Genomic DNA, 19,709 nt, shown 5'->3' with positions numbered 1-19,709 from the left:
TCTCATACTTCTGACATATTGTCAGGAGGGACCAGTCACTGAAGAAGGATATCATGTTTGGTAAGATAGAGAGCCAGAGAAGAAGAGGAAGACCTCCAAGTGAGATGGATTGGCAAAGTGGCCGCATCAATGGGCTCAAGTGTGGCAACAATTATGAGGTTGGCTCAGGATTGGGCAGTGTTTCATTCTGTTGTGCATAGGGTCGCTATAGGTTGGTACCGACTTGAAGGCACTAACAACAACAACAACAATCAGATGGAAAAAGAGGGGACCAAACCATCCCTCACAAAACAGTACTCATCTAGATTCTATTGTTGTTGTTAGTGCTGGGAAGTCAGCTCTGATGCGTAGAAACCCTGTACAGGGTTGCCAAGAAGTGGTTGATGAGTATGGAGTTTCTGAGTAGTGACTGATGATTTGAACCTCTGATCTTGTGGTTCAAGCTGACCCTTCAGTCCAATGTGTATCTTACAGCATCACATCATAATTCACTGCAATTTTCACATTGAATTTAGACACCATATTTACAGATGTGGGGTTTAATAGGGAATTTTTGTTGTTGTTCTGGGTCAATAAATGCAGATTTGCATAATGTACTATATTGTTTGATTTATTGCCTGCTCTTTGCAGGACAGTTGTAAATTTAAGCAAAATGAAGTGTTTGATAACTTCAATATTTTCTCCATTTATCTTGATGTTATTTATTGGTCCATTTGTGAAGATTCTCATTTTCTTTACACTGAGGTGCGATCCACAGTGAAGGTTGTGGTCTTTGATCTTCATCAGTATTTTCAGACACCTTTACTACCAGCAAGCAAGGTTGTATCATCTGCATATCCCAGGTAGCTAATAAGACTTCCTCCATACTGAAGCTACATTCTTCTTCATTTAATCCACATTTTCAGATTATTTGCTCAGAATACAGATTGAATAAGTGTTGTAAAAGGATATAACCTTGTGACACATTTAAATTTTTTATCTTTAAATTTTAAGCCATTAATTATCTCCTTGTTCTATTTGACGACTAACTCTTGGTCTATGTACAGGTTCCTCATGAGCACAGTCAAGTGTTATTAAATACCCATTCTTAGCAATGTTATCAATAGCTTGTCATGATCCAAATAGTCCATAGTCTTTGCATAGTCAATAAAGCAGAAGCAAGCATCTTTCTGGTATTCTCTGTGGTCAGCCAAGATCCAAATGATGTCAACAATAAATCCCTAGTTTCAAATCTTCTTCTCAACCTGGCTTGAATTTCTGGAAGTTCCTGTCAATGTACTGTTTCAGCCATTTAAAAATGAACTTCAGCAAAGTTTTACTTGCATGTGGTATTAGTGATGTTTTTTTGATGGTTTCCACATTACTCTCTTTGGAAAGGGCATACATATGGATCTCTTCCAATTGGTTAGTCAGGTAGCTGTTTTCCAAATTTTTTAACATAGATTAGTGCCTACAATGCTTAATCAGTTTGTAGAAAGACTTCAATTAGCATTTTGTCAATTCTTAGAGTCTTATTTTCCACCAATGCCTTCAGTGAAGCTTGGACTTTATCCTTCAGTAGCATCATTTTTGTTTGTTTGTTTGTTTTTTATCATAACTTACCTTTTGAACAGTGACTGTGTGCCTCCCATCTTCTTTTGATGCTTTCTAGATCTTCAAATATTTTGCCCATAGAATTTTTCAGTATTGAAAGTCTAGGCTTTTTTCTTCAGATATTTCAGCTTGAGAAATGCTAAGTGTATTCTTCCCTTTTAGTTTTCTAACTCCAGGTATTTGCAGATTTCATTATAATACTTGACTTTGTATTCTTGAATTTTCCTTTCCAATTTTCTGTTTAACTCTTTTTAACTTCTTTATTTATTCCATTTGATTTATCATCTTTATGCTGGAAAAAAGTTTTATAGTCTCTACTGACATCAATTTTTGACTTTCCTTCTTTTTAATAACCTTTTGCTTTCTTCCTGTATGATGTTCTTCATGTCATACCAAAACTCTTCTGGTTTCAGTCATTCGTATCTAATGCATCACATCTGTTCTTGAGGTGTGCTCTAAATTCAGGTGGGATATGTTCAAAGTCTTGTGAATTTGTTTTAATTTTATTCATCATCATTCTGAAATTGTACAGCATGCTCTGTTCAAAAGCAAGCCCTGACCTGTTTCTTTTTTTGTTGTTGTTTTTTTCTTTCTTTTTTATGAAATTGAGTTTTGCTACAGTCACTTCCCACATATATCTTCAATTTGATTCCTGTGTATTACATCTAGTGAAGTCCATGTGTACAGTTGCTTTTATATTGTTTAAAAGGTATTTTCAGTGAAATAGTATGTGGTGTTGCAAATTTCTATAATGCAAACTGTTGTATCATTTCTATCACTCAATCTATATTTCTTGAGTGCTGATACTTCCTCTTTGTTTTCAACCTTTCCACTCAAATCCCCAGTAATTATCAATACATCTTGATTACATTATTGATTTTTTTTCAGACTGAAGAGCTGTTGTTGTTGTTGCTAAGTGCCATCGAGTCAGTTCTATATATGATTTCTGAGGAGCCACTGGTAGGATTGAACCATCAACCTTGAGGTTATCAGTCCAGCACTTATTCAACAGTGCCATAACAGAACTTCAAAGAAGTTGGAAAAATTCTTCAATTTTATCATTGCTAGCTTTAGGGATTGGTGCATAAAATGGAATAATAGTGGTATTAATGTATCTTCTTTATAGGCTTATTGATATTATCCTATCACAGAGAGCATTGTACTTCAAAATAGACCTTGAAATGTTCTTTTTGGTGATGAACACAATGCCATTCCTCTTGAATATGCTGTTCCTGGCATACTAATCATGTATTTGTCTGATTCAAAATGACCAATATCCATCAATTTTAGTTCATTAATGCCTAAGATATTGATATTTAAGTATTCCACTTCATTTTTGTCAACTTTAAATTTTCTTAGATTCATACTTTGTACGTTCCATATTCTGATCATTAATGGATATTTTCAGCTCTTTCTCCTAATTCTGTGTTGTGCCCCAACAGCAAATGAGAATCCAAAAGTGTTACTCCATTTTTATCATCATGGTCAACTCTACTTTGAGGAGGCAGTTCTTTCCCAGAAGAAGATTGAATGCCTTCCAATCTGAGCGGCTCACCTTCTGGCACTATATCTGATAATGTTCTGCTGCTATTCATAAGGTTTTCAGTGGCTAAATGTTCATAAATATTTAGCCTTTTCTTCTTCATAATCTGTCTTAGTTTGGAAGTTCCACTGAAGACTGTGCACCATGGATGACCCTGCCAGCTTCCAGCATCATAGCAACACAAAAGACATCACAATTGTAACAAATCAACAGATGAGTGGTGGAGATCACTCATTTTATACCCAGATTATTTGAGTTCCAAGTTTTTACAATCGCAATTTACTCTTAACAATCATTAACAACTGAATCATACCAGTATCTTCTTTCACCTTATCTTACCCACACTCATATGGAAAAGAGTCATTTGGTGGGAGTTACAAAGACTAAGGCTAGAAAAGAATTATTAAATTGTCCCCCATACTACATCAGGTAACTGTCTCTTTAGAAGTAAAAAGCAAAGTAAAAAGCAAGGTGAAACCAACCAAACCCATTGCCAGTGAGTTGGTTCCAACTCACAGTGACCCTATAGGACAGGGAATAACTAACTATTCCACAGGGTCCTAAGCAGTAAGTCTTTACAGGAGCATGTTGCCTCATCTTTCTCCCATGAAGTGGCTGGCAGGTTCAAACCACTAATATTTTTGTTAGCAGCCCACTTTACGTGCCATCAGAGCCATCAGCGTGCCTAACAAGCAGAACAAGACATTACATTCGTTTATCACTGTGTTCCCATTTGTAGCATGCATCAGAATCCCCTGGAGGACATATAAAAACTCATACCTACAATTTCTAATTTGGTTGATCTGGGGTTGTTATTATTAAGACCCAACGAGTCAGTTCTGATCCATAGTGACCCTGTATAGGATTTCCTAGGAGCAGCTGGTGAGCTTGAACCAGAGTCCTTGTTGTCCAAACTGACTTTGCAGAGGAGGTAAATTTGCATTTCATATATGTTTCTTAATGAAGCTAGTGTGGCTGGTTCAGAGAACACAATTTGAAAATCCCTGGGCTATGGAAAAAGTTATATAGTTAGCTACCTAGAAAAATGTCCGACACATAACAAGCATTCAGCAGAATAATTGTTGTGAGCAAAGATAGAAAATAAAAGAAATGTCTTCATGGGAAAACAGAATAACTAGCAATGACCTTTCCTCTGGAAGCAAAGGTGCACTAATGAACCAATTTCAAGGATATTTATGGAGACTGCAAGTAAAATAAATACAATTTGTGTTTCTTCAAACTGGATAGGCTGCCCTAGATATTTATAAAAGGAAAGTGTGTTATTATTAGTTCTACCAGAATTTGCACCATTGTAAAAGTTTAGACCCTGTAAGATTTGTTTTGTTCTGTGCTCTGTCTTAATGTGAGTCATTAAATAGAATGTTTCAGAGTTGGTAAATTCCTTTATGAACTAGAGTGTCTCTGAATTTCTACATCCTTGCTGCCCTTTGAAATCAATATACTTGATTTGTTTTCTAAATAATAGCAAATACATTTTACATAAACATTTAAATATGATTACTCTGCCACTAACATAGAGTGAATGTCTTAATCTCTAAAAAATATAACAACACTCATCTTTCCTTTAACAAATCCATTTCACGCTGTATTAAAGGACTGGGCGTTGGTTTGGGTGCATGATTTATTTTTTCTTTTTATTGTTGCTGTGCTGTTTTTGTTGTTGTTGTTGTTGTTAGGAGCCATTGAGTTGGGACTGACTCATAGTGACCCTATGCACAACAGAACAAAACACCGCACGGTCCTAGGACAACCTCACAATTGTTGCCATGCTCTAGCCATTTGATGCTGCCACTTTCCCAATCCATCTCGCTGGGGGTTTTGCTCTTTTTCTCTGACCCTCCACTTTACCAAACATGATATTCTTCTCCAGCGACTAGTATTTCCTGAAAACATGTCCGAATTATGAGTGACAAGGTTTGGGCATCCTGATATCAAAGGAGCACTCTGGCTGCACTGTTTCCAACACAGATATCTTGGTTCTTTTGGCAGCCCATGGTACTTTCAATATTCTCCTCCAACACCATAACTCAAAAGCATCAATTCTTCTACGGTCTTCCTTATTTACTGTTCAGCTTTCGCATGCATATGAGGTTATTGAAAACACCATGGCTTGGGTCAGGCGCACCTTAGTCCTCAAGCTGACATCTTTGTTCTACAACACTTTAAAAAGGTCTTGTGCAGCAGATTTGCCTAATGCAATACGTCGTTTGATTTCTTAACTGCTGCTTCTGTGAGTGTTGATAGTTGGTCCAAGAAGAATGAAGTTCTTGACAACTTCAGTCTTTTCTCTGTTGATCAGAATGTTATTAGTCCAGTAGTGAGGCTTTTTGTTTTCTTTACATTGAGATGCAATCCACACCGAAGGCCGGTATTGTGTCATCTGCATATCCCAGCTTGTTAATGAGTCTTCCTCCAATCCTAATGCCATGTTTTTCTTCATATAACCCAGCTTCTCAGATTATTTACTCAACATACAGTTTGAATAAGTATGGTGAAAGAATAAAACCCTGTTGCATACCTTTCTTAACTGTAAACAATTCAGTGTCCCCATGTTCTGTTCGAACGCTACTTCTTGGTCTATGCACAGGTTCCTCATGAGCACAGTTAGTGTTCTAGAATACTCATACTTCGCAATGTTGTCCATAGCTTGTCATGATCCACACAATCAAAAGCCTTTGCTTAATCAATAAAGTAAAGGTAAACAAACATCTGTCTGATATCTCTGTGCTATTCCTACTTCCACATCCTCTTCTAAATCCAGCTTGGACCTCGGGAAGCTCTCTCAATGTACGCTTGCAGCCATTTCTGTATTACCTTTAGTAAAACTTGACTCGCAAGGAATATCAAAGATATTGTCTAGTGATTTCCGCATTCCTTTTGGTCACCTCTCTTTGGAATGGGCACAAATATGGATCTCTTCCAATCAGTAGGCCAGATAGTTGTCCTCCAAATTTTTTGGCATAGCTGAGTGAGTGTCTCCTGTGCTGCCTCACTTTCTTGAAAGATTTCAATTTTCATTCCATCAATTCCTGGGGCCTTGTTCTTTGCCAATTCTTTCAGTGCACCTTGGATTTCTTCCTTCTTTATCATTGGCTCTTGATTATATGCTACCTCTTGAAACAGTTCAACGTCAACCATTTCCTTCTGGTACAGTGAGTCTGTGTATTCCCTCCATCTTCTTATGATGTTTTTTGCATCATTCAATAATGTGTCCAGAGAATCCTTCAATAACGAAAGTCAAGGTTTGAATTTTTCTTCAATTCTCCCAACTTGAGAAATGCTGAGTGTATTTTTCCTTTTTGATTTTCTGACTCCATATCTTTGCACTTTTTGTTGTAATACTTGACTTTGTCTTCTCACACTGAGCTTTGAAATTTTCTGTTCAGTTCTTGGACCTCCTCATTTCTTCCATTTGCTTTATCATCTCTATGCTAGAGAGCAAGTTTCAGTGTCTCTTATGACAACCATTTTGATATTTTCCTTCGTTGTTACTGTAGTTGTTGTCAAGTGCTGTCATGTCAATTCTGATTCACAGTGACCCTGAATAGCATTTCCAAGGAGCGGCTGGTGAATTCAAACCTCTGACCTTGAATATAAATGCTAAATTCTGAGATCTCCAGTATAGCTTCCATTACTCTAAATTTGTGTTGAAAGGTACCAGACTTTCATCGAACTTATTCAGGAGGTTGTATCTCTTGAAGGAGAGAGAAACCACCGTTCATGCATGTTTTTCTTCTAATTGATTATAACAGTTATGAATTTTACTTGGAGATTTCCTGTATACAAATAAAAAATTGTCAATGTTGGCCACGGTGTCTCAGTAAAAATTGGGCATTCTTTTGGAGGGACTATAAATGGTTTCAAGTTATCCTGATGACATTGTAGGTTAAGTGTTGGACTCCCAACTATAAAGTGGGTGGTTTGAACCCAACAGCCTTTCTTCAAGGGAAAGATGATGCCATCTTCTTCTGTACCATCCTGAAAGCTCCGAAGAGCAGTACTACTCTGTCCTATAGGTCACTATGATTCAGTTTTGACTCAGTGGCAGTGGTTTGGTTTTGGATTTGGTGGGTGACTTCACCCATAACCAGGTAAATTCCAAAAGATAGAAACCCATCATCTCCCTTTAAACAATAGAAGAAAGCAGGCATCAGGATTTTCCAGACTGAAAACATATATATTTATAAGAACATTTAAGTTTGGAATAAATAAAAGGCAAGAATCAAGGTTAGGGATTGAAAAGCTAAAAGCCTCTGGTTGAGCCTAAGGAAGCGAGTCAAGATAATTAAGAGAAATTTTCATTGATGGTACATAGCTGGGAGCAGAATTATAAATTATATTTTTGGGGAAACAGAAGCCCAGGTGTTTAAGTACCTTTGCCACAAAAAGGAGCCACCCAGTTCTGGCTCACTCCAACACTTGCAGGTCCAAGCTACATATACCTTTTCATAGTGGCCACATGACTGTGGCTTTAAATCAGGACTTTTCCGACTCTGAAATGAATAAAATATCAAGAGCAAAGTAACATTTTGAAACATAGACATTAGCTATCTCTTTTTATTACATTGTTCTTAAGGCAACATACATTTTCAAAAGAAAATTAAACCACAGGAAAATAATAAAGTAAGGTGCAGCAACTCTCTAAAATGTTTTCATTAAAATTGATCATTAAGGAAATTACTGGAAAACTTTGAAATGTCAAATTAAAAATTAGACACCAAGACAACATGGGCACTGATTTTTACCTTTGTAAAATGTTACATGAGTATGCAAACAATTATGCAATTATAAAAATTATATTTCTTGTTATTATGTGTAGTTCTATCAATTTGCACCATCTTGTAGGTCTCAGAACATTTGAGGTTTTATATTAAAATGCTAGTCTCTTCATATGGAATTCTATGTATTTTAATGTTCGCAATAGTAAATGACTGAAAGTATGATTGGAAAAAAAGTAAGTCTGTGTGTTTTTTCCTAGGAGTGAGAACTCCTCCATGTCAATCGTATCTACTACAGGTGGACCATTTGTAACACTGAACAGAGCACCTAATGGAAGCTTAATACTAACACCTAGGTGGGTACTAAAATCTATTCTTGGGTTATTTACTTGCATATTGACTGGAAGAAGATATAATTTGAAGTCAGTAGAATTTGAATACTATACTATACTGACCATGCAATCTTGATAGTTATTTGACTTGTGTTATTTCATTAAACCATGAGTCCTCATGTGGTGCAGTTAAGTGCCAGACTACTAACAGAAAGGTGGATGCTTTAAAACCACCCAGAATTGTCTAAGAAAACTGGTTTGGTCATCTTTTTCCAAAAGGACACAATACTGAAAACCCTACAATGCAGCTGTACTCGGCAACACATTGTGTTACCATGGGCAACAGTTAAAAAAAAACAACAAACTTCAAATCATCTCATACAGTATCTAGTTAATCCTATCTGATTATAATGCCTAACTATCATAGATGGTAACAAAATTAAATGAAATATTGTATATATAACTGATAGTTACTTAGTGAAATCTTAATTCTATATGAAATCCTTAAGGAATTTAATTACATAGAATGTAATTATTTTTATCTGCTAAAGAGACCAGCTGCTCCTCAGAAACCCAATACAGATAGTTATGAGTTAGAACCAACCTGAGGGCATTTAATAACATTAACAAACACACCAAATTAGATATCATTAAGAGAAAAAAGAGGAAAAACATGTGAAGATACTATTTCTCTGCTTTCTTCTATTTCACCAAATATAACATGAATTTTAAGTGGAGTCCAAAATTCTAGTTATGCCTTCATATTTTCTCTATTTCATATAAGGTTAATTTTTATAGTCTTTCCTAAGGTTTTACAGAACAGTGTCCTTCTTATGCTCAAAGATAGATTTAAACTTAGATTATGCCCTTTCTCCTGTTTTAGTTTTAATGGTATTTCTTGTTGAAATTGGCTTCTACATTTTACAGTACCAATAACGACCACCTGGGAGTGGAGAAAAGCAATAGCAAATAAGCCATATCTAGGGATAAGGATTTAAGAGGCCACTGTTGCTGCATTAGACAGCATACTTAATAGTGAATAAAAGAAATTATCCAGCTATTCGTGAGAAATAACCATTTCCATGAGCTAGAGCAATAAAACACATTGGCAAAGAGTATTTTTAGTAGTAATCAAAGCACTCTGTTTGCAGTTGAATGTCTTATATGAATATTTGCTTGGGCATTGATTGATATTATTAGTGTAATCGGGGGTGAAGCAGAGCATCTGCTAGTGAGAAAGCAGGCTTCCAGATTTCTGATCTATAAAACATGTCTAAATTTAAATTACCATTGGAGATATTGAAGCAGTTTGTACATTGAGTATTTCTTCTATTTATATAGAAGATTTTTTTGATATTTAAGAAATGATAAGGAAAAGAACAAAGAAAAAAAATTCAAATTATTTGTCTTAATTACCCATGTTGTTAACAATCATATCATGCTTTGATTGTATTTGTGATCATAGCATGTGTAACTTAAATCTGGTTTGCATTTTTTAATTTAATTTTCTTTTGTTTTTCCCTTAAAGTTCAAAGATATAAACAACATGCACAAATAGATATAGTTAGATACATAAACAGAAATCATTAAAAGTTATAGATGTGTGTTGTGGTATGTATGTGTTTTATAAATGATGGATAATCTGTAGCGGCTGTTTTAGGTAAGGGTAGGAAGTACTTTGATTCTTTATGTTATACTGACCTCTAGTGGTTACTAAGTATAACACATTTTAAAAAGTTTTTTTTTTTTCCCCCTTTGTTTAAATTTTTGCTAAAAATTGAATACTTCAGGTTTTGAAAAATTGTTGTTGTTGTTGTTAAATGTTGTCAAGTCGATTCCTACCCATAACGACACTGTTTAGGGTTTCCAAGGAGTGGCTGGTGAGCTTGAACCACCAACTTTGCAGTTCAAACCAACTTTACAGTCAAATGCATTAACCCACAGTGCCACACCAGGACACCCAAATTTTTAAGTTGGCAGTGGTTTTTAAGCCATTTATAACCATTGTATGTTTTATATTTGCTTTGAAAAGAAACAATTGATCAATGGAATTTGATCAACATTGAATTCTCCGAATTGAACTTTCAAGTACAGAGCAATGGGTACTATATAGCATACAGGGACATATTCTGTATTACATAGAAATCTAATGTTGGTTCAAGTGAAATAACAAGAGCTATCGTAGTGGTTACCAATCGGACTGTGAACCGCAAAGTCAGCAGTTCGAAACTACCAGCTGCTCCGCGGAAGAAAGAGGAGGCTTTCTGCACCGGTAAAGATTTACAGCCTCGGAAACCCTGTACAGGGTTGCTATGAGTTGGAACCGACTCCACGGCACTTAACAACAACAGCATCATTTATCAAGTGTATATTTTGAGTTGTTGTTAAAATGCCATCTAGTCAGTTTCAACTCATAGTGACCCTGTATAGAGTTTGAGGACCGACTGGAGGGTTTGAACCACTGACTTTGTGGTTAGCACTCCAGTGCTTATCCCACACTGTTACACCAGGTGTTGTGGGGAAAACACAGTAATAACTATTATATACATTTATTTTCATTTTGACAAAATTCCAATAAGATAAATACTATTCCTTCCACTTTATGAAAAAGAAAACAGAGACTCAGTGATACTGAGCTATTTATTCAAAATCACACAGAGTAAGTGATATGCTAAGGATGTAAATTAAGGTCTATTTAACTTCTAAACAAAGTTTTTTCTGTTATGTGTTTCAGTATTTTTAGATTTTCCTATGCATATATGTGACACTGTAGGATAAAGCACTAGACCACAAGGTCAGTTCGAAATCACCATCTTCTCCTTGGAAATCCTATACAGGGTCACTTTGAGAGTGAACTGACTTTGTGGCACTTCACAACAACAATATGCTACTTATGTTAAAAAGTTGATTTTGTGGAGAAAATAGGAGTGCTTACACTGTTTTGCTTGAAAATGTTAATTGCACAGCTTTTAAAATATAATTGTTCTTTTCTTACAGTATATATTGTTCACAGGATTCATTGATTCAATTGCAGTGTAACCATAAAAGTAAGAAAATATTTTGTCATGTTTTCTTCTGAGTCTTCGATTTAATATTCTCAGTGCTGTCAGTCATCAGCATCCGTGGGTTCAGCACTTTCAGATCCAACCAACAATGGATAGAAAATATTGGGACTGGGGGAATAGCAAAGAGACAATTAAGTAGTCATAGCAACCCCTGGAAGACTAAGATGTAACTTAAAGTGCTATTTACATAGCATTTACACTAGATTAGGTAGTATAAAAAATCCCTAGATGATTTAAATTATACAGGAAGATGTGCATAGGCTATATGCAAATTATATGCCATTTTATATAAGGGGCTTTCCCTATTTTATAGTGATCCACTCAATTTTCTTGAATAGAAGAAACTCACCAATATAAAATGCATGCTTCCCCCCTCCCAATGTTTTTGCTAGCCTGTGGAATAAAACTGGTGCCTTACGAAGTCAGCCCAAAGATTGTTGGAGGAAATAATGCCAAAGAAGGGGCCTGGCCCTGGATCATCGCTCTGTATTATAATGGCCGATTGACGTGTGGTGCTACTCTTGTCAGCAACAACTGGCTGGTTTCTGCTGCACACTGCGTATATGGGTGAGTACCACTGTCCATTCTCCAATCAGGTCACCACAGCAGATATTACTGAGTATCTGTTTCCTGCAGCCTTACAAAATCACCCCATCAGAGAATTCCTCCTACAGTTTATGATCCTTTAAACTTTAAAATAATTATAAACATTGATTAGATATTTTTATCAAGTATTGTTTACTACATAACTAAAAAAATGAATATTTTTTTACTTATCCAAACAGTGTGAAATCAGTATTCTATCTAGGGATCATATTGGTTATAATTCAGTTAACAGGACACCTGGTGGTATAATGGTTAAAGTGCTCAGCGGCTGTCTGAAAGGTCAGCAGTTTGAATCCACCCATGGTTTCTCAGGAGAGAAAATCTGGAGAGCTGCTCATGTAAAGATTCAAACCAAAATCAAACTCATTGTTGTCCACTTGATTCTAACTCATAATGGCCCAGTAGGCCAAAGTATAAACCCAAAGAGTTTCCAAGATGGAAATTTTTATGAAAGTAGGCTGAAACATCTTTCTTCCACTAAGCAGCTAGTGGGTTCAAACTCTGACTTTTCTTTTCGCATTTGAGCATTTTAATCATTGCATCACCAGGGTTCTTCCTTGATTCTACTATATTGCAAATAAAGGGTATTTTTAGCTAATGGTTTAGCATTTCTCATTGCACAATCTTAAGTCTTAGTACTTGTCCTGGTGTTTCCCTGCAGGATAACGCACTAGACCACAGGTCCATTTGAACCTTAAAGTTGGTGGTTCAAACCCACCAGCCACTATTTGGAAACCCTAGGCAGGTTTGCTGTAAGTCAGAATTAACGCAAAGACATTAACAACAAAAGCAACCAAGTCTTTGTAAGTTAGCAACCGCCTGTGTTAAACCTTGAATTTTGATATATTCCTCTGTTTGATATTCTTGCAGAACACTTGCTTTCTAAATGTCAACCAGGTTTTCAGTAATATTAGTAACATCTTTCAATTATCTATCATAATGGTGCACTTAAGCTCAATGATAATGCCTTTAAGTAATCATAGCAATCCCTAGAATACTAAGATGTTGCTTAAAGTGCTATTTACATAGAATTTATACTGGATTACGTAGTATATGATGTCCAGAGATGATATAAACTATACAGGAGGATGTGCATAGGCTATATGCAAATTATATGCCATTGTATATAAGGGACTTGAGCATCCATTGATTTGGGAGGAGGGATAACTGTATTTGTGTTTCCCTATTTTACAGTGATCCACTCAATTTTATTATAGTTTGTAAACTGCAGATATGCACCCCAAAATAGAAAAGCTGTTGTTCTAATATGAGCACATATTTAGTTATGTTGTTGTTGTTAAGTGCTGTTGAGTCAGTTTTGACTCATAGAAACCCTGAATTGGTGGATTTGAACCACCAGCCTTGTAGTTGAAACCGACATTGCAATCAAGTGCTTATTCTATAGTGCCACCATGATGTGTTCAGTTATATAGAACACAATATCTATTGTCACACAGTTTCAATTTGAACACAAGCAAACAAAGGTAAACTGTAATAGAAGTGGAGGAATTCAGTAGTGTCCGCAATATTTTCAACCTTGGTTTTAACTTTTCTTATCCATTTCAATTGATTTTTTTTTTCTTTTCTTAATGTTACAGATAACAGTAACAACACTAGAGTTGTCTCTAACACTAAGAGTCATTAGTGTTATCTCTAACAAAGCAATGAGGTTTCAGATATTACTTTAAATAATTTTTTTGCCTTCAAAAAATTTCAATATGCCAACACCAACTTTTTAAAACCTGAATTTTGTAGTGAAAAGCTTAATTACTTAGTAAAAACAATAATCCCAATAAAGCAATTTATTGAAATCACATGATACAAATGACTTCTCTTAAAGTTAAACCTGTTCCAGATATTTTTGCATGCAGGTGGTTAAAGTGGTTTAGTTGGATAGATAGCTCTTCTGTATACTTTCTTATTGTTAACGTCTCCTTTTCCTCAGTAAATTCACTTTTTCTAAGTCCTCCTGGAAGATCCTAAATAATTCCAGTATCAGTTCTTTTCCAACCTTAAAAAGGGGCTTTGAAGTTAATAGGCCAACATTGTTACACTTTAAAGAACAAGACTAGCTTTGCACCAGAGGGGACAGGGATGCTACTGACCTGCTTTTGAATTACAGTCTTGGTGAAGAATATCAAATATAGCATGGATGGTGAGAAAAGAAGCAAATCGTTTTAGAATTAATGCAATCAGAATGTTCCTTGCTAGTGATGATAGCAAGAAATTAGTTCCTTTACTTTGGAAATGTTATCAGGAAAAACCAACTGCTAGAAAAATACATAACTTGCTTGGTAAAGAGGAAGGTCAGTAAAGGCGAGGGAGGCAGACATTCAGTGAGATGGATTGATAAAGTAGCTGAAGCAATCGACTGAAACATAGCAATGATCATAAAGATGGCACAGGACCAGGCAACGTTCTCATTCTCTTATATATAAGGTATCCATGAATTTGAGTCAACTCAGTGACAACTACTACTTAAACTATGTGACTGGCCTGTGATTATAGAGAAGTTATTCAAGTAACTCTGTGTGTTAATCTACTGTAGGGTGAGCATAAGGATCCTAGCGTGCTTGTGATCCTACTCTGAATTAATATCCTACTCTGCTTTGGAGAACTATGTATCATACAATAGTGATGGTGGTGTGCTATGGAATTGGTTCTGACTCATAGTGACCCTGCATAGTGTTTCTGAGATTGTAAATCTTTATGGGAGTAAAAAGCCTCATTTCAACCATGGAAATTTCACCCATGGAAATGATGCTGACCTTGAGGTTAGCAGCCCAACTAGTTACTACTAGACTACCAGAAGCTCCTTCATGCAATAGTACAATTAAACATAATATCAATGTCAAGAAAACAAAAATTCTCACCACTGGACCAATAAACAACATTCTTATCAATGGAGAAAAGAATGAAGTTGTCAAGGACTTCATTCTTCTTGGATCAACTATCAACACTCGCGGAAGCAGCAGTCAGGAGATCAGACGACATATTGTACTGGGCAAATCTGCTGCACAGGAACTTTTTAAACTATTGAAGGGCAGAGATGTCAGCTTGAGGACTAAGGTGTACCTGACCCAGGCCATTGTGTTTTCAATAGCCTCATATGGATGCGAAAGCTGGACAGTGAATAAGGAAGATCATAGAAGAATTGATGCCTTTGAGTTGTGTTGTTGGAGGAGAATACTGAAAGTGCCATGGACTGCCAAAAGAACCAATAGATCTGTTTTGGAAGAAGTGCAACCAGAGTGCTCCTTGGAGGCCAGGATGGCTAAGCTTTGTCTCTCATACTTTGGACATATTGTCCGGAGGAAACAATCATTGGAGAAGGATGTCATGCTTCGTAAGGTGGAGGGTCAGAGAAAAAGAGGAAGACCTCTAACGAGATGGATTGGCCAGGTGGCATCATTGATGGACTCAAGTGTGGCAGCGGTAGTGAGGTTGGCCCAGGATCGGACATTGTTTCGTTCTGCTGTGCATGGGGTCTTTATGAGTCGGTTCCGACTCGATGGCACCTGACAACAACAACATTGTGCTGATAAACTTTCAAAGAAAAGTCCCCTGACAGATGAGTCCAAGTATTACACAATAAAATTCAGTGCATTTCTTTTCTAAACTTCTTGTATTACTACAGTTTCAAACAGGCAGAAAAAATGTGAGAATATTTTAACTTCTTTGTACTTTTAGCCAGGTTCACCAATTATTTACATTTTATACTACTTGCTTTACTAAATTTTCTTTTTCTTCATAACTGGAGACATTTTTTTCTGAACCATTTGACAGTATGTTAGATATTGTATCCCTTTATCTTTAAAAATATTATCATGTAGCTGTTTTTTTAATGAGCCAGGATAATTTTCTATATAATCATATCAAATCATGGAAATTTAGCAATATTTAATTTCTAAATAATTAAGTTAATGTACAATTACCTGATACACAATGTATACTCATTTTTATCATCTGTCCCAAATATTTCCTTGGCTTATTTGCTTGTTTATTTGTTTGCTTGCCTGAGAGAATCCTAATACATTGCATTTAGCAGTTCTTTTGCTTTAATCTTTTTTCATCTAAAACAGTCCCTCATTCCTTCTGTTATTTTTATCTTTACTATTTTTGGAGAATACAAACCAGTGAGTTTAGAAGTCCTTCAATTTAAATTTATCTAAGGTTTCTTCAAAATTAGATACAGTTTACATGTTTGTGGGCAGGACTAGCACTGAAGTGATACTTTTCCTCAGTGTACTATATCAGGATACACATAATGTCTGTTTATCTAATTCTAACGTAGGATGATACTGCTGGTTCTGCTACTGTGGAGCATATACCAATTTAAGTTATTTGTAGGGAATTCCATTGTTGTTGTTGTTAAGCGCAGTCGAGTTCGTTAAGACCCATAACAACCATGTATAGGGTTTTCTAGGAGCCATTGATGACTGTGAACCACTGCCCTTGCAGTTCAAACCAACTTTGCAGTCTAGTGCATTATCCCACAGTACCACACCACGACTCCCAAATATGCTATTCCCATCAACCTTTATACCATTAATTTTAACAACTATTAATGATTTTCTAACTTCCTCATTCTTTATTTATTACTTTGAATTCTACAAATAATATGTTGTTGTTGTTGTTGTTAAGTGCCGTCGAGTCGGTTCCGACCCATAGCGACCCTGTACAGGGTTTCCGAGGGTGTAAATCTTTACGGGAGTAGAAAGCCTCATCTTTCTCCCGCGGAGCGGCTGGTAGTTTCGAACTGCTGACCTTAAGGTTCACAGCCCGATTCGTAACCACTACGCTACCAGAGCTCAATATAGATAAGGAAAATATTTTCTCCTTGTATTATTTATTTATGTATTAATTAATATATGAATACAGTCACACATTTTTATTTTATTCAATAGTTTATTTTATTTCTTAGTTTTTTAAAAATTATTTTTCCATTGCTCTCAGAGTTGGCCAAATGGAAATCCTCAAAGTATATACCTATATCTATCTTGCTATAACTCATTCTTTGAACACCTATTTACTTTCTGGACGTTTTTAAAAAAAAAAGGTTGTTCATTGTTCCAGGTTCTAAATTTAGACTTTGAATCAACCATTTCTCCATGAAGTCCAGGTTCCATTTAATCTTAGTTCTTTCTACATTAAAAAACAAAACAAACAAAAAACACCTCATATATTTACTTATATGCTCAGGTTTAGACCCACATATACCCCACACACAAAAAAGTAGTCTGAGAATTGCCTTACTATGTAAAGCAAACCTACCAACTAGAATTCAGTGTCTTTTTGTCATTTTTTTTCCCCTTTAGGTGAATATTACATACAGTTTAATGCAAAATTTTAAGTGTACATTTTGATGAGTTTTGAAAATACTTACTACCTTTGTGCGCACACTGCTATCAAGATATAAAACATTTCCATTTCCCAAGAAAATTTTCCTTTACTCCTTGACAGTGACTCACCATCTCTGGTTCCAGAGAAAGCCAACATTGAATCACTTGAGTGAAGAATCTTGTATAAATATATGATCTAGATCATATTTATTGAATCAAAAATACATTAATGATGGAATTAACCATAAGAAAAGCCTTTTGCCAATCTTACATTTTTTAATTCAAGTCTTCTGAACTGACCAAGTGCATCACATGCCCTACCTCATTTCTTTTTGAAACAATTCCTTTAAATAAGGGTTAATGTTTCTGAAATTGTTGTTGTTAACATTCTTGAAAGAGGTCATGTCATACATGTCATTGAAAGATATACTGTAAAAAGATATATGCTTCTGATGTGATGCTGTAGAATAAGCATTAAACTGCTAACTGAAAGTTCCGTGGCTCAAACTCACCAATTGCTTCTTAGAATCCTTACACAGGGTCACTGTGAGTTGAAACCGACTGATGGCACTAACAACAACATTTATATTTTATTTGGTGCTAAATTGATTAGGCTGATACGCCTATTGAAACTTTGGAAATTCAACTTTTTAAATATTTAAGCATTGTCTATGAAATAATATTTTTGAATTGATACTGCAGTTATAATTTAGCATATGGATTGTTTTGAATGTTTTAAATACTCTAAGGGGTAAGTAGAACATACAGAAACATGATAATTTAAAAAATTATTTCATTTCTACTTACAGCCATTCTAAACTATAAATACCATGCTTTCAATTCATTTTTCTATCTATTCATATGACTTTTGTACATTAGGCTAATAGTTAATATATTATCTTCTTCAAGTTGTACAAATACTGTAATACTTTTTCAAGATTTTAGTAATACTTACAAACCAAATATAGGAAGAGAATTTCCTTAGGGCAGTAGAGATTTCAACATTAATTTAATGACACATTGATTTTTGGCTATGACATAGGTCTTGGTTCCTTTGCTAAGGTATTTCAAATTTGAGCTGGTAGTCACCTCTTGGTAGTTAAAATTATCTTACCATATCACTAATAATTTTAGACTTATGATTTTTGCATATGCTTTAGCAATATCCAATCTGGTATGCCCCACTTAAAATTATTTATTCTTTAAATTTCCCTTGGCCCTATTTCTTAACCAATTTTCTTGACACTATTCTATCAGAAGAAGAATATTGAAAGTACATAGTGGCAACTGTAAAGATGAAGCAGAACTGGGCAATGTTTTGTTCTGTTGTGCATAGGGTCACTATGAGTCAGAATTGATTCAATGGCACCTAACAGCATAGCAACATTTCACTAACACTATTTTCAGTAATAGAGTTTTTACTGGAAAGTATCTGGTGTGGCACTGTGGGTTAATGTGCCATACTGCAAAGCCATTTGAACTGCAAGGTTGGTGGTTCAAGCTCACCAATTGCTCCTTGGAAACCCTATACAGGGTTCCTGTGGGTCGGAACCTACTGGATGGCACATAACAACAGCAACAACATCTTATTATAATAATTGTTGTTGTTAAGTGCCTTCAACTTGGTTCCAACTCATAGTGACCCTATGCGCATCTGAATGAAACACTGCTTGGTACTGTGCTATCCTCATGATTGTTACATTGCAGCCCTTTGTTGCTACAAGTTAGTGACACCATTTCATTGGATTGTGTATTGTTCTCCCCCTCCTATTTATTGCCCTCCCTGTCCCCTGAGTTAACATATGTCTATCTCCTGACTAGTGAATTACTGTCCCCTCCCTCCTGTGGTAACTGTCAGAGACTTATCCTTTTAGTATGAAAATCTTAAGTTTTTTACAATAATGGACTCATGCAATATACATCATTTTGTGTCTGATTAGTTTCACTTAGCATTATATCATCAAGGCTCCATCCATGTTATGTGGTATTTTGCAGCTTCACTGTTATTCTTCAAAGTATTCCATTGTGTGTATATACCAGAGTTTGTTTATCCACTCTTTCCTTGATGGGCATTTAAGTAGTCTCCAGTTTTTTGCTATTATGAATAGTGCTGTGATGAACATAGGTGTGCATATATATACTCAGGTTCTGACTCATATTTCTTCTGGATAGATACTGAATAGAGGAATTAGTGGATTATAGGTCAAATGGATACAATCTTTAATTTCCAGCTTTCTGAGGAAGTGCCATACTATTCTCCAGAGTGATTGAACCGATTTGCAATCTTGCCAGCAATGCAGGAGGGTCTCAGTCTCTTCACACACTGGCCAGCATTTGTTGTCCTCTGCGTTTTTGTGTGTTTTTTTTTTTCGTTGTTAACTGCTGGTATGAGATGACTTCTCATTGTTGTTTTGCTTTGCATCTCTGTAATAGCTAATGATCGTGAACATTTTCTTCATATGTTTGTTTGCTGCCAGAATGTATTCCTT

At 35.7% G+C, this 19,709-nt stretch overlaps 1 protein-coding gene across 1 annotated transcript in view; it reads left to right on the top strand.

Annotated features, from left to right (window-relative positions):
- TMPRSS15 (transmembrane protease, serine 15) overlaps window positions 1-19,709 on the top strand; it is a 313,147-nt gene that overhangs the window by 256,592 nt on the left and 36,846 nt on the right. Inside the window, exons 19-21 of the mRNA XM_006873157.1 lie at window positions 8,136-8,231; window positions 11,205-11,254; window positions 11,665-11,839. Coding sequence (XP_006873219.1) covers window positions 8,136-8,231; window positions 11,205-11,254; window positions 11,665-11,839 — 321 coding nt within the window. The remainder of the gene's footprint in view (window positions 1-8,135; window positions 8,232-11,204; window positions 11,255-11,664; window positions 11,840-19,709) is intronic.

Source organism: Chrysochloris asiatica, unplaced genomic scaffold (genome assembly GCF_000296735.1).
Source record: "Chrysochloris asiatica unplaced genomic scaffold, ChrAsi1.0 scaffold00225, whole genome shotgun sequence".
NCBI lineage: Eukaryota > Metazoa > Chordata > Mammalia > Afrosoricida > Chrysochloridae > Chrysochloris > Chrysochloris asiatica.
This window is presented reverse-complemented; position numbering and strand designations above follow the sequence as displayed.